The sequence below is a fragment of the Gopherus flavomarginatus genome, chromosome 7 (genome assembly GCF_025201925.1).
Source record: "Gopherus flavomarginatus isolate rGopFla2 chromosome 7, rGopFla2.mat.asm, whole genome shotgun sequence".
NCBI lineage: Eukaryota > Metazoa > Chordata > Testudines > Testudinidae > Gopherus > Gopherus flavomarginatus.
Window position 1 is genome coordinate 29,855,204 of NC_066623.1, and position 15,233 is coordinate 29,870,436.

The window sequence follows — 15,233 nt, forward strand, 5'->3', positions numbered from 1 at the left end:
CATGGCTGCAGCATGCTCCAGTGCCCGAGTGGCACAGCCACAGCCTGTTCTGGGGGTGGGGCAGAGCGGCCTGGCTGCAGCCTGCCAACCCCCGAGCTGCAGCTGCTTTGGAGGCTGGGAGAGAGCAGCGTGGCCAGAAGCGGAGAGACTCTGGCCCCACCTCTTCCCTTCTGGCTCTACTGGCTGTGCTGCCTCTCCTTGCTCCCTCTGTTGGGGGGAGGGGTTGTGTCCCACCTCTTCCTCTCTATACCTATTCATAAGCCAACCCCCATCTCAAGTGCTTCCCTTTTTTACTGAAAAAATTCAACTTATGAACGAGTATATACGGTAATTATAATTTATCCATGACCTGTGTGCTGTCTATCATAGTGATTATGTAAAAATGTACTCAATAGACAATATGAATTAAAATCGTGCAATTATCTGCATACATAGGATTCTGTACAGTCCACAAAATTCGGTATTCAAAGATGGAGAAAAGCCAGAAAGAAAGACTTCAGAATCTATTTTATAGTGATCCATCCTCAGACTGACAAACATCCTACAAGAGAAGGCACAGATATTTTTTAAATGATGGTATCTATGATGGGGAACGGAGAAAGCAATCGATATGCTGGCCGAAACCTTGAGAGCTAAGAGTTACCAGGTTCAGACACACGCACTGATCGTTGGAGCCTTAGGCGCATGGGACCCCAGTAATGAGAGAGTGCTGAGAGAATGCGGAATCGGTCAATGCTACGCTTGGCTGACGCACCAACTCATGGTGTCAGACGTCATCAGGTGGTCAAAGGACATCTACATAGAACACATCACCGGACATCAGCAATACCAGGAGGAATGAGCTGGAGTGCTGATAAGAAGTACAGTCAGGAAAGTAACTGAAATACTTTCCTCATGGATTGTATTTTGTAAAATGGACAACCAACCTAATTCTCAATTACTGAGGGACAATCTCCACTCATTGATATATTTTGCTTTCCACAACCAAATCTCTGTACAACTTTTCATGAGTGATGTACCCGAGTATTAGGATTCTAATATCTAAACTCTATTGTTAAATCTATTCTCCTAAATTTGGGTTATTGCTAATTATGTACTCTATGTATCATATGATTAAAAACAAACTTGGTATTTGTGGATAATCTAAGCACTATCCCAAGATGTACAGGCACTCTTTTCTCAACCTATGTTTTATATAATTTTTTTAACATTAACTTTAATAAAATGTTTAAAAGACTCATATTTCATTGTTTCAGTGGAAGTTGTATAAAGTGAACTTCAATTAAACAGCTGCATGTTAGCTGACAATGACATCCTGAAGTTATTCCCGGTAAATCCTGCTAGTCCCCATAGGTGGCACTCTTACACTATCTGCTGCTTAGACACCAATGCTCTTCAAAGGCAAGAATCCTGAAGGCAAGATTTCCTACAAGGCTTATCTGTAACAAACACATGCAGTACCCAATATGGGGAGAGAGCAGCAGCAGAGATAACTATCAGCACTTACTTTCCCTCATTTTAAAGCCAGCATATTTCTACCCTCATTAAATTGAATTGTTTGTCCCACAAGCCTGCCAGCTCAGATTTAGAGTGAACAATTCATGAGCTACCTCACTTTTAAGTCCAGCCTACGATATGCAGTGTTATACACAAGAGACATTGCTAACAAATATTTACATGCGCATTCCAGTGAGAAAAAAGACTTGAAAGGACACCAAATGTAGCATTCATTGTGTAATTGTAGCAAAGGCCAGCTTTAAATATGGTAATACAAAGAAGATTACAAGCCTATTGCTTCCACTGCCATGCTATCTATAGCAACTGGAAGAAACTCTTGATACCATAAGCTGATTGGTGATTGGTCACTTGAACCAAATTTTCTGCTGAGTGGCACTCTGTGATTTCGAATGGCCATCATGAATACTGAAACCTCAGATAATTTAACACCCCAGTTCAAGGAACCTAGAGACACTGTATACACTTCAGCTTAACTGAATGAGGTTATAAGGAAAATAAGGGTGGTTGGTGTTTTTTTCCTCCAGTGATATACTCCTCCACACAGGGTTTTCTCCAAACATACATCAAACAAGGAAAAACAAATGCTGTGAGGGAAGATTTAGGGTAATTTATCAAGATCTGGGAAATAGCTTCCAGATGGACAGAGCTGTTTGGTGCTGGCTGGTGAGAAGGAAGCAAGGTATTGTTATTGAATTAGCATGAATCTCTGGCGGAGAACAGCTTGGTAGAAATAGAGTGCTCTCTTCATATGGTTTACATTTGGACCTGTCAAATTTTACTTTTACTCAAAAACCCACGGTGAAGACGGAGGGTTCTTTTTTACTCTTAAAATTTTCCCAAGTTCTCCCTGTACTAGTTACAAGTCAGTATTTTTAAGCTGTCTGCTTTGCTTTAAATGCCACACCTAGCGATGTTCACTCTTTGCTATGCTTGGATGAGAGTTTGGTACTTGCAAGCTCAAAAGCGGTTCTGTATCGGGCCAAGTTCACACAGTGAATGTCACCTGAAAATGTGAGTCAGAGAGGGAGAGAGAGAAGAAAAGCTAAACTTTCTATAAGATATTTAAAACAAGTCACCTCATGAGCTTATCAAAATGGTTCTAAGTAAAGTTGATCCACTCTGAGGTCTAGTGTACACTAGAGAAGGTTTGCTGGTATAGCTCTACATGGATAAGGCACAAAGAATCCTGTGGCACCTTATAGACTAACAGATGTAGGACATGCGTCTGACGAAGTGGTTACTCACCGATGAAAGCTTATGCTCCAATACTTCTGTTAGTCTATAAGGTGCCACATGACTCTTTGTCACTTTTTACAGCTCCAGACTAACACGGCTACCCTTCTGATACTCTACATGGATAGTTATACAAGCAAACCCTCCTAGTGTAGCTGCAGCTTTTACCACCAAAAAAACTCTGCATCTACACAAGGGCTTCTGCCAACATAAGACATGTAAAAAAACTCACCTCCCCAACCAACATTATATTACCAATGAAAGTTTGCAGTATACACCTGGCCTGCCTCACACATAGCTACTCCACAACATGTATCTTCTAGCATAAGGCATACAAAATATGAATGCATAAATCTATATATTCTCCAAGGACCATGGATCAAAATTATTTACTTTCACTGACATTATCTCAGCAGTCTCCTAGTCCTGCTTTCAGTAATTCAGGGTTTGTTTGTTTTTGACATGCCAAATTCAAAATGATCACCCTGACTCTTAGTGTTTTACTGATACATGGAGACAAGATAGCCACAGATTTCCCTAAATTATATTAGTCAAACTTTTGTCATAAACTGCAGCTTCTGACTGATTTCAACACACAAAGGAAGTCTCCAAAGTTATTTGTCTATGTAAGGAGCAATGGTTCTCTCCAATATAAACTGGGTGATAGTAAATAATATGTAAAAATAGTAAATATAAGTTATAGCTCTTTTTTGCAATGAGATTTTTCTGGTTCAACGTCTGATCTTGACTTTTCTATCCTTAGGTCTTCACTTACAGTGGTTTGCAGAGTACAGAGACCATACACCCTGCCAGCACGGCACTGGCAGTGAGTATAATAGACCAGGGAAGACTTAGCCTTCCCCAGCACTGCTGCTGACCCGCTGCCAGACACCTGGGCCACAATGGCCCCCACCTTGCCTGAGGCCCCCACCCCCTGCTGCTGCTGCCTGCCTGTCTCCTCCACTTCACCCTCTCCCTCCAGAGGTCCCTGCTGCTCACCACGCCCCTCCTCCTCGGGAATGGGGGAGTGAGGAGGGACACAGAGAGCCAGCGGCCGACAGAGTGAGGAGGATCGGCTGGTCGCTGGAGCCAGCAGCTTAGGGTGGGGGGGCTTCAGGGGTGGGAGAGACTGGCACTGGGGCTGGCCTGGTGCCCAGGGGACTAGCAGCAGTGGAGGCCAGTTTCTCAGCTGAGGGAGGACTTTCAGGGCAGGGCCCAGGCAGGCACTGGCAGTGGGAGCTGTGGCTCGGATCGGGGAGAGCCATCAGGGCGGCGGGGCCTGATGGCTCGGCCTGGCGCTGAGGCTGGCCCGGCCCTGGCTGGAGGGGAGGGCAGCGACTTGGCAGGGGGCTGGTGGCTTGGCCTGGTGCTGGAGGGGGTGAGGTCTGGGGGGCTGGCGACTCAGCCTGGTGTGCCTGGGGCTAGTGGGCCAGGCTCCTCTGGTCTGTGTGTGTGTGTGCGTGTCCTCGGGGCATCTTCTTTTACGGGGGTGGTTTTTGAGGCTCCTGTGTGCGGGAGGGGAGCAGGGACATAGGTGGAAGGGATGGGCCCGGTGGGCTAGCATCCTCAAAGGGAGGGTGTCATAAACAGATAGCTAAGGGTTAATGTTCTTTTACCTGTAAAGGGTTAACAGGGAACCAATCACCTGACCAGAGGACCAATCAGGAAACAAGACTTTTCAAATCTGGGTGGAGGGAAGTTTTGGGTGTGAGTTCTTTGTTCTTTGTCTTGTGTCTGACCCTCTCGGCTCTGAGAGTGATTTTTCTATCTCCTGGCTTTCTAATCTTCTGTTTCCAAGTTGTAAGTACAAGGATAGTAAGACAATAGGTTTATATTGTTTTCTTTTGTATTTACATGTGTGTAGTTGCTGGAGTGTTTTGAATTGTATTCTTTTTGGATAAGGCTGTTTATTCATTTTTTCCCTTTAAGCAATTGACCCTGTATATTGTCACCTTGATATAGAGACTATATATTATGTCCTTTTTCACTCTTTTTATATAAAGCTTTCTTTTTAAGACATGTTGGAGTTTTTCTTTAGTGGGGACTCCAGGGAATTGAGTCTGCAGCTCACCAGGGAATTGGTGGGAGGAAGAAGTCAGGGCGAAAATCTCTTTGTGTTAGATTTACTAAGCCTGACTTTGCATACCCTCTGGGTGAGGGGGGAGAGAGGTTAGCTCTCTCGGTGCTTGTGTTTCAAGGACTTGAAACAGGGAGGGTGGAATCCCTCTGTTTAGATTCACGGAGCTTGCTTCTGTATATCTCTTCAGGAACCCAGGGAGGGAACACCTGGAGGGGAGGAGGGGGAAGGGAAATGGTTTATTCCCCTTTGTTGTGAGACTCAAGGAATCTGAGTCTTGGGGTCCCCCAGGAAAGGTTTTGGGGAGACCACAGTGAGCTAGGCACTGTATAATTCTTAGCTGGTGGCAGCGATACCAGGTCCAAGCTGGTACCTAAGCTTGGAGGTTTTCATGCTAACACCCATATTTTGGACGCTAAGGTCCAGATCTGGGAAGAAATGTTATGACCGGGTTCACCCACTGCCCATGCAGTGAGGGTATAAATAGCAGTGTAGATGGTGAGCCACTGCTAAGGGAAGTGAAGTAGATTGCCCTACATGTAACACAGAGTATGTGCCCTATGCTGCTCTCTACATGCCCGAGCAATGCCTGCCATTTTTAGCAGTGTAGTGTCCTCTGTCTCCCTGCTGCAGTGAAAGGCTCTGGCTGGGGGGAGGCAATGGGAAAAGACTCCGCCAGCTCCCCACTACTGGTATATTTCCACTCTGTCTCCCGTCAGCTGGAGCCTTTCAGTGCCATGCGTAGCTTCACACACCAAAGAACATGGACATAGACTGCCTTTCACTGCAGAATGTAGCTAACTGTACCTTACACACTGCTGCAAGTATAAATAAGGTCATAGAGAGGCTCCAGTGTGATACCACTAGGAAAGATTGGTGTGAAGAGGCCTGTACTTTATGTTGTCCAAGGTAGTAAAAGTTCAACTCAGCTTGTTTCATAATTGTTTGTGAAACTCAACAAAAGCTCGTGACAAATAGGCTGGTACAAACTGGATTGTTTATGTGAAAAGAACTGTGATAAAGGGTCTGCAAGGTTCCTAGTAGAGCTACGGCTTGATATGACGATGAGCTGAAAGATTCTAGAAATAGGAGGAAACGTTTATAGCTGAAATCACCAAAATATGTTTTGATTGGCTAATGTTAATAGGATGAGGCTGAAGTTCCTTCTTGGACAGATAAGACTGTGTGTTGGGCCCACTTTTCTCCAGCAGCAAGTGGCAAATAAGAGTCACCACCAGAGACAGCAGCAGTATTTTCTATCTTTGCTGTTCTTTTCTGGTCTCTTGTTTGTGAGTGTATTTGTTTTATTTTATCTTCCAGGGAACAGGAGCAGACTTCAACAACAGCAGCAGCTCCAGACTATCTCAATTAATACCATCTCTAATACCATCCAAAAGACTGTCAAACAAGGGGTTTCCCTTATCAAAACTCTCTAAAGTGAAAGGGAAAGGAAACAAGGGAGATTGTTAAAAGGAAAGCTTTACTTAATACTTCACGTTTCAAATGCTTTAATTGTTTTCTGTTCTTTTTCTGTATCTTTAATGAAAAGGTTAAAAGATTTGTAATGGTGATTGTTACAGTGGGGGTCACCAGGGATAACACAAAATCCCAGATCACACTGAACTGTTTAATGTTGTAAGCATGAACAATGATTTCATTATTATTTTATCTCTTATGGGCCAGAGACATCACCGTTTCAACACAATAGGATAAAGCCCATGATTGATGCAACCCGCTTATTAATCTAAAGGAGATGCCCCATTCTTTATACTTGACAGCCCAGTCCCTGATAAGTCTGAACATATGATTATTTGCATTATTTAATTTTATATTTTAAACACCATAACTACCTTATATGTCATGCTACCCCGATAGTTCTATTAAGCTCCCAGTTATCTCAGTGGGAGCTGGGAACCTAGAAGAAAGGCAGCATGTAGCCCTATCATTAACAGTGGAAGTTCTACACCAGCACTGAGGAAATAGTATTGCTAAATGACTAGATTTTCCAGTACGCTGTACTGGAATTGATAGTAGAGTGTTCTTTCTCTCTCTCTCTGTGATACTGCTACATATTCTATTACTAAGGATATGTGTACTTCACATCAATACTATTTCACATTTTCAAATTACTGTAAAACATTAACACTCACAACTGAGTTGAATTAGTGTTACTGGACCCAATCACCAGCTCTGTACAAAATGAGTATCAATTAGCGGTTACCATATTGCAACATCTCCTATATATAAGCACACTTATACAGGTGGTGGTACCTTACACCCACTTTTCCCAGATGTACATGACTACACAAGGTGCAAGACTGAAGAATTAGGCTCATTATTCCAATCTGAAAGAGGAAGACAGTTTACATGACTTCGCCAAAGCCACACCGAGTTAGTGACAGAGTCAGGATCTAATTTAGACCTAACTTCTAGCCTCAGCCTTCTTCCCCCCAGGCCTGGCTGCTTCTAGCATGGCTGTTTTGGTGCTGATGTTAAAAATGAAATCAACATGCCCTTTTACATTCTCACAGTATATAAAGAGTTTAAAGAATACACACATTACATGGAAAAAACATCTGTTGCTGTGTGCAGTTGAAAGGCACACAACCTACCTGAGCAAGGGACGTTTGAGCTTAGTTGCCTGTACAATTGACCGCCCTATTGATACAACATTGAGGAAGCCAGCAGAAAGCTGAGAATACTGTATGGCTTTTAAGGTAGTTCAAATATAGTCATACCTTGAAACCGAATGGACAAGTGCATCGATAAAACTCCACTGGATCACTGTTGCATGTCCCATTGTTCTTACATGGACTGGAAAGGCAAGGGTTACACTTGGACACAATGCTGATATCTACTGGTCCTGCAAAAATGAAAGTATAGAATACAAGTGGAAAATGTGGATTGCAAAATTCATTCTTAGCTAATGCACAAGATATTTACCAGTAATGACACTGTTTGGTTTTTGCCCCCTGCAGCAACAATAGTATGTGCCATTGATAGCACTTCATGTGATAATGTTTAATCACAAGGGATTAATTCAAATTTGAAATCCAGCAAGTGTTGGACAAATCTTAATGATATCTGGATTCTTGTCTAAAGAGAGAAACACCCAGCCTGCAAAAACGGACTGTACATGTCATAAGACTGGCTTACTATCAAGATTTTTGGAAATTTCCACTTCAATCAATGCTGGAAATTCTGTAAGAGCAGCCTCTGACTGCTAATATTTGGCATTTCTAGTTTGTGGATGAGACCAAAAGAGAAAGTGCAGATTCAGCAGCAAAAATTAAAAATGGGTACGAGACAGTTGCACAAAGATTTGTGAAGCTCAAGAAAGGTTCAATTAGAGGTTTAGGAGATGGTTCAATGTTTCACAATCCCCAGTTTTAACATGGTTTATTTCTGACTTAATTCCTTCCTGTTCTTACTGTAGGAAAAGCAATATGCAAAACAGATATATCTGGGAAATGATGCAACTGTTATTGCCCTGGATAAGCACACCAATCCATATTTAAGCCATTTAATAAACAACCATTCCAAACAGGTAGGGGAGAGTGTGACCAAAAGTACCCCTGCACTCACACCTTACATACTATTATAATAATCTTTGTACAAAATATGCCTTGTGAGGCGTCATTTGAAAATTAGTAATTCATTGGTCAATAATATCATGCTGAAATGTATGTATCAACATAACTTGTTAAGTTATGAAGTCCCTCTGTATGAGGTTCATAGCACATGTTTAAAACCACAGCCCTACCCAGGCAGAAGTATACTGAACGAAGATTTACCTCAATTTACATATAAGTAGTGAACAGGGTCTTTGAGACAGCAGGGAGAGGAAATGGCAGTAGACAAAGCAAATTGGCATTTCAGCAAACAAAGATGAGGAGAAAGAACATGAAGCCTCCTTCACCACCAGACTCTATGTCACCTTCTTTACTGTTTGAATAAACTTTGCTTTGAGGGGTAATTCTCAGAAGAATCCATTTCAAAGATGATCCAATGGGACTATAAAAGAAAGGGGGCAGAAAACCCCAAGCTATCTCTCACTCTCTCTTTTGCCCAAAAAGACAAAGGAACCAGATCTTTGACTTTGGGGGCAGATCCTGGTCTTAGAATTTGGTCAGCCATGTTGCTGGGAACCTGTGGTAAGAATTTTACCTTGAACTAAGACAAGCTCATTATGTTCTAGTAACTAGGAAGTGTTTTATCTTTATTTTCATTACCATTTCTGACTTTAATACCTGATACTTGATTTCACTTAAAATCCTATCTTCTTTTGTTAATAAATTTGTTTTATTCTTTAATCTAAACCAGTCCAGTGCTGTGTTTAAACAGAACTCTTTGAAAGCTCCAGTTAAAGTAGTTGACTGTTGAACATTAACCCTTTACAGGGATAATGAGTCATTAATAGCTAAAGTGCCCAGGAGAGGGCTGTACAGTGCAGAACACGTTTCAGGGAGTATTCAGTATTGGGAGTGTGTTGAGGCCATCCTGCAGATAGTAACCCAGGCTGGTGGGAAGCCAGAATGTGACTGGAGTGTTGCTGAGAGGCTGCTGGGGCCAAAGGCACTGGGCCAGGGATGCAGCTAGACACAGACACTCAGGCTATGACCTGCATGCCCACAGGCTCTTTGTGAGTGGTCCTTGTTGGGAGCTACAACACCAAAGCATTGCGAGGCACCGAAGGTTGCAAGGCAGGCAATGACACAACCCTCATTGGTCTGGATTGCACCCCAGAATGTGACAGAGTGTTTGTGGGTCAGCAGGAACCTGAACACCGCCCATAATTGGAATTTGGAGACTCAAGTTGAAAGCCCATAGCCAGATGAAAATCGTTTTATCCCACAATGAATACCAGCCTCCAGATACCACTGTAGTCCTCTGTGATTCCCCTGTACTCTGCACAGTCATTTGCCTATATTGTCTGGCTTGCTTGCTCCTTGCAGATCCTAACTGCAGTAACTAGCTCCTGTTTGCAGAGGGAGAGAACTGCCTGTGTGGGGAAAGGGAGTATTGATGCTGAGGGAGAGGAACAAATGATAGGGTAGTGGACGGTTTATTGCAAGTGTAGAGTAATGGGGTGGCAACAAAGCTTCATGCGAGCATATTAAAATACATGAATTTAAGAATCAAAATGGTCTTGGCAATCTTTCTCATATGTACTGCTTTGTACACAAGAAACGCAACACTCGGACATGAGAGAAAGTCAGTAAGTTGTTTTCATACCATTACTTCTGAGCAAGCAAAATCCCTGTTTTAACTCCCTAAGGCACTGAGAAAGGTCTCTGAAAAATGTAAACGAAAATAGAAACACACGAATACTTGAAACAAACACAGACACTAGACGCCACACACTCAGGCATCTACACCAAAGAGAACTTATGGCTTCCTGTGTAAACATAGGATTTCCCAAATTTAAAAACAAGTATTTATTTACTGGACCTGAATAGGTCGTCTGCAGGGCAAAGCACTCAAATTGTCAAGGACACTCCATTGGAATAGTTACTGTCTACACTGTCCACCTCTAGCAAGGAGTTGGGTACTAAATCAATCAATATTACAGATCTGCTGAGATGTTAATAAAGATAGGCAAATTTGGAAATGTGAAAATAAAACTGACTTTGTAGTCACTAACTTTCAAATATTAATGACTCAAATGGTTTTAAAATGTAAAAATGGTCAAAAGAGGCTAGTTTATTTCAAGAACTGAAGATCTTAAAGCACTTTATTTCCTTTATATGAAAATATTTCTTTTAAGTGCAAGGACTTCACAAAAGTACGGGCGATAAGTAATAAATTTTACATGACTTAGGACAGACCAAGCACATGACAGATGGGTGAGGTGGGTTGAAAAGGATTTCATGAAAAGTTGGTAAAATCTGTTGTTTAGATCATTTAGTCCAAGGTGAATTTTCATCTCTGAGTTACGTTTGAGTGAAAAACATGCTTCATGTTTGAAATACTAACAGACCCTTTCAGTGATGGCCCCTTTTGGGCAGTGCAAAATTAACAACCAGGTGAAAAAGCAACGCCGAGGAAATAGGAATTCTTTGCTATTACTGATTGTATTAGCATTCCATCATAAAATATTGACAAACACCTTCCTCGTGGCACATCTGCATATGACAAATGTATCACAACTAAAAAGAAGAAATAAGTGATGAGCAAGACAGAAGAAAACTGACTTTGTGGACTTACATCTTAAGAAACTGTTCAGTAATTCAGTAATTCACTGTCCAGTAATATAAAAATCCATGGTAGGGTTTGCTTCTGACCTAGCAAACCCTAACTGAGATATTGACCTATCAAATCATTATTAATATTTATTATTTACATAGCACCAACAGAGAGCAAAGGGCTTAACAGATATGTACATTGACAAGGATTCTGCTGCAAAGAGCCCTCAATCTAAGAGGCAGATTCTGATGCCCTTACTCACTTGCTTACGCTACAAGTAGTGTCACTGAAGTTAATAAACTACTAGTAAAGTTAGGTGCTATTTAGTTTGAATAAAGGTATTGAACCTGGCCCTAAACAATACATTACCCAGGAAAAGGGCCCACAAAGAAAGGAATACATACAAAAGAAGACTTTTCGTCTCCTTTTCTGTGTTTGTGTGTTTTATATTTAATCCATTCCTGTCCTGCTTTATTTTCACTTTTTTCCTATTTGCCGTAAACTGTAGTTAGATACAACAGCTTGCCTGACTTCAGCAGAAGAGATTAGTCTGAATGGCTGTAGTTATGCCCGTGGGCGTTTTCTCCTTTATGTGCTGCTCTTCTGTTGCTTCTCCCAAAAGTGCACAAGAGTAGCTATTTGAGGAAAACAAGGTGGCCCAGGAGGCAACGACACCAGCATGGATTATACTATACACTATATATAGATATATACATATGTGTACACACACACACAGAGTCCATCTATCTCTATGGCATTGATCAAAGCCAATCAATGAAGGAGCTAATCAGAGCTCCAGCACTTAAGTACCCTATTTCTTTGCCCTGGGGGGTTTGATTTATAAACCATGTAGCAAAAATGTTCTCAGTCTAGTACATTTCTTTCTAATAGTGCTGCAGACAAGGAGGACAATTTAATAAAATATAGAGCTGAGTCTGCACTACTTATGCCTCAAGTCCAGTCCTGTTTGCACTGTTCTGAGACAAGGCATGGACATTTGACTTTTAGGCCAAACATGGGTTAAACCACAATTTTGACAAAATACACGTTAATTTAGAAAGCTCTGTGAGTCATTCTTCAGCTTGTCATATTTTGACTGACAGGACTATGGCAATAATGAGGGGAAGGTACTGGGCTGGAATGAAGATATTGTTTTTATTAGGATTTAATGGTGGAGCTCCACTGACTTCACTGGGGCTCTGCACAGGTGAAGGACAGAGTTAACACACAAGCAATTGCAGGATCGGGGTATAAGTGTGCGTATGGGGGGGGTGACAGATTGCTCTTGTTAAGTTGACAAGTCTTGTACATTTGTTTTGAGTGACGGGGGAGGAAGACAGTGGGAGGAATCTAGAAACTGTCCCCATTCTAAGCCAGCACACCAGCTGCTCTATTTTTTCCACAGACTGCTGCTCGGCTTATGCGGTGGGCAAGGAGAATGCTTTGAGGAGAATTAGGCAAAGCCATTTCAAAATATGAGAGTTTCAAAAATAAAGAGTGAGCTACTTTTTTGCTGCATCATATTTCAAAAATTGCTTCATCTACAGATGCCACGTTTGTTCTCTTCATTTTTCCTCAGTGAAAGTTAGCACATTGTTGGGTGTTTAGTTAGGAATATTTATAACTCTCAGCAGTGAAATTATAAACTCAGCAAAGAGCAGGGAGCTCTGATTATGATTTGCTGTCCAAAAGCTATCGTCACTTTTAGAATAACTGAATTTGAATGCTCTAGTTATTAAAAATGAAGATGGAAGGTCATTAAAGCCAGCTCCGGTTTGGGAAAGAACCTTAACTTTAGCTCTATGTCAACACCCATCCTCTATTCAGAAATCAGTTTAATCCCAGCTGCTATACAACCATCCTGCTAAGGCAGTGCCATTATTATAATTTATTATTACATATAAATGTACATGGCACTTCATAGATAAACAACAAGATGATGTCATTTCCCCTTCATTTCCAGCCACAGACCCTCTTTCTTCATTACTGTAAATAGTAAATACACCTCTTCACACTTCTGTATTCACATATAGGCTAGCAACCCAAATAAACATTTCACATTCCAACAGTCCTTGACAGCAAAAACCACAAACATATCCTCTTTATTTGTCCACAATTTCATTAAGTCAGAAAGCCCACACATTCTCATTCTACCTCCATATTATATTCCTCACTATAACTCCTCAATCAGTTTCTCCTCATACAGCTCTTATATTCCATTATTCCAGTCATATACCTGCATCCTCTCCTGATCTTACAACACGAAATACATCAAATACATCCAGTTACGGATCTAGAGTTGACAGGACTTAGGGTTGGAGTTAAAGTTGTTTGTGGTACAAATGTCTTTATCATCACATATTTGCTTTCCACCTGCAACTTCTTTCCCACGGCTTTCAAACTTATTTTTGTAACTATAGCATTCTCATTTTTTTCAAAATGTAGAATTACTTACTGAATAAACCTTCTCTTACCTAAGTTCTTTGGGGTCTTGAAATAAATTATTTGATTAATTATCCCTAAAATGACATTCCATACAATAATTTGCAATTATATTATCTGATGTAATGACAGTGTTGCTAACTCATGTGAGGTTTGATGTTTCCCTTAAAGCCCCAACTGCCAGAGTTAAGTGATTGCATGAGACTATCAGCTTTCACTGTAAACAATGAAATTTCTATCCCTTGTTAGTGGAGAAAAGCTTGAAAACATATCCCAAGTGGGCTCCAATAGCTCAGAAACCACAAGGCACAAAAAAAGAGAGTCTTAAATTCCTTTTAATATCTCATGATTGCTGAAGCTGGGGGTTGGCAATATTCTACCAATAAAGCTGTTTACACAAGATAAGCAATGGCACTTAGATGGTTTACAGACCTCAGCCAAACGGCTTGCTCCTACCTTTGCACTGGAAGTGATGAGTTGGTGTTGTGAGAAGCAGTCTGTCTGCCATGTCCTCTGGCCCACTGCAGCGTGCAATCCCTGGCTCTTTGTATCCTGCCTTCACCCATTCCGAAAGCCAGCGCAGACTGCAGTCACAGTTCAAGGGGTTGGTACCCAGAGCCCTGGTGATGTAAAACAATGAACTTTTTCCTTTGCTGGCAAGCAAAAATAGCGCCCCTTCCCAAATGGCACATTTTACCCATCTCTCCACATTAACTCCAAAGAACTGGAAACCTTGATTCTAAAGAGCTGGAAAGAAAATCCTTTGATATTTAACAGAATTTCAATGTCTGATGTCTCCAAACAGGCCTTAGAAGATGTATGTGGGCAAAAGTCATAATGGTAGAAGTGGGTCATCAAATTTTCATTCTCACCTCACAGCTCCATTTGTGTTCATTCAAAGGCTTTGTCTAAACTATTCACCTTTTAGTGACATGGCTGTGCCACTACAGCCGTGTTGCTAAAAGGCGTGCAGTGTAGCCGCTGTTTCTTGACAGGAGAGAGCTCTCCTGCTGATTAAAAACATCCACCCCCAATGCGGCGGTAGCTTTGTTGGCAGGCAAAGCGCTGGTCACACCAGCGCTTTTCGTCAGCAAAACTTTTGTTGTTCGGGATGTATGTGTTTTTTCACACCCCTGAACAACAAAAGTTTTATCATTTAGTTTCCAGTGGAGGCAAAACCTAAGTCTCAGTCTCAGGCCTTCTATCTTCTGCTATCCCTATGCCTGACCCCATGCCTCTCTGACTGAACAGTCTCTCCCTGGCTCCTTCCTTAAGACCAACCTCTTCCAACAATCCCTTCTCATACCCTTCTTCTCATCATTACTCATCAGAGTTCAATAACTTACTATTGATCATTTATTCAAGAAATTGAGCCCATTTCCACTTGAACGATATCTACACACACACAGTTTCTCTAAATGTACTATTTTAACCTGACAAAATTCAGGTGTTGTTTGTTTGCTTGTTTAAACTCTATGGCCTGAATGATAATATTCCACGTTGATCTGTCTTGCTTAGTTATCATTTTTAAGACACTTTTTTTTAAATAGAAGTAATCCCATTGCAGGCAGTGGCACTACACTCATGAGAGTTTGCAGTTGCAGGTTAATTGTGAAGACACATTTTCTACCTCAGAAACCTTCATCTAAATAAATCAGGACAACAGTTCATGATAGCGTGAGTGAGTGAGTTATTGATGGATATCAGCAAATAATGTAACGGTTCTGTAAATTATTATTTCAATTTTTAAGTGCATCTGCTCAGGCCCGCGGCTCTA

General features: G+C 41.5%; 1 protein-coding gene across 1 annotated transcript in view; it reads right to left on the reverse strand.

Annotated features, from left to right (window-relative positions):
* Positions 1–15,233, reverse strand: part of SLIT3 (slit guidance ligand 3) — a 789,390-nt gene that overhangs the window by 111,556 nt on the left and 662,601 nt on the right. Inside the window, exons 25-26 of the mRNA XM_050962519.1 lie at positions 13,913–14,076; positions 7,567–7,691 (exon numbers count right to left, since the gene is read on the reverse strand). Coding sequence (XP_050818476.1) covers positions 7,567–7,691; positions 13,913–14,076 — 289 coding nt within the window. The remainder of the gene's footprint in view (positions 1–7,566; positions 7,692–13,912; positions 14,077–15,233) is intronic.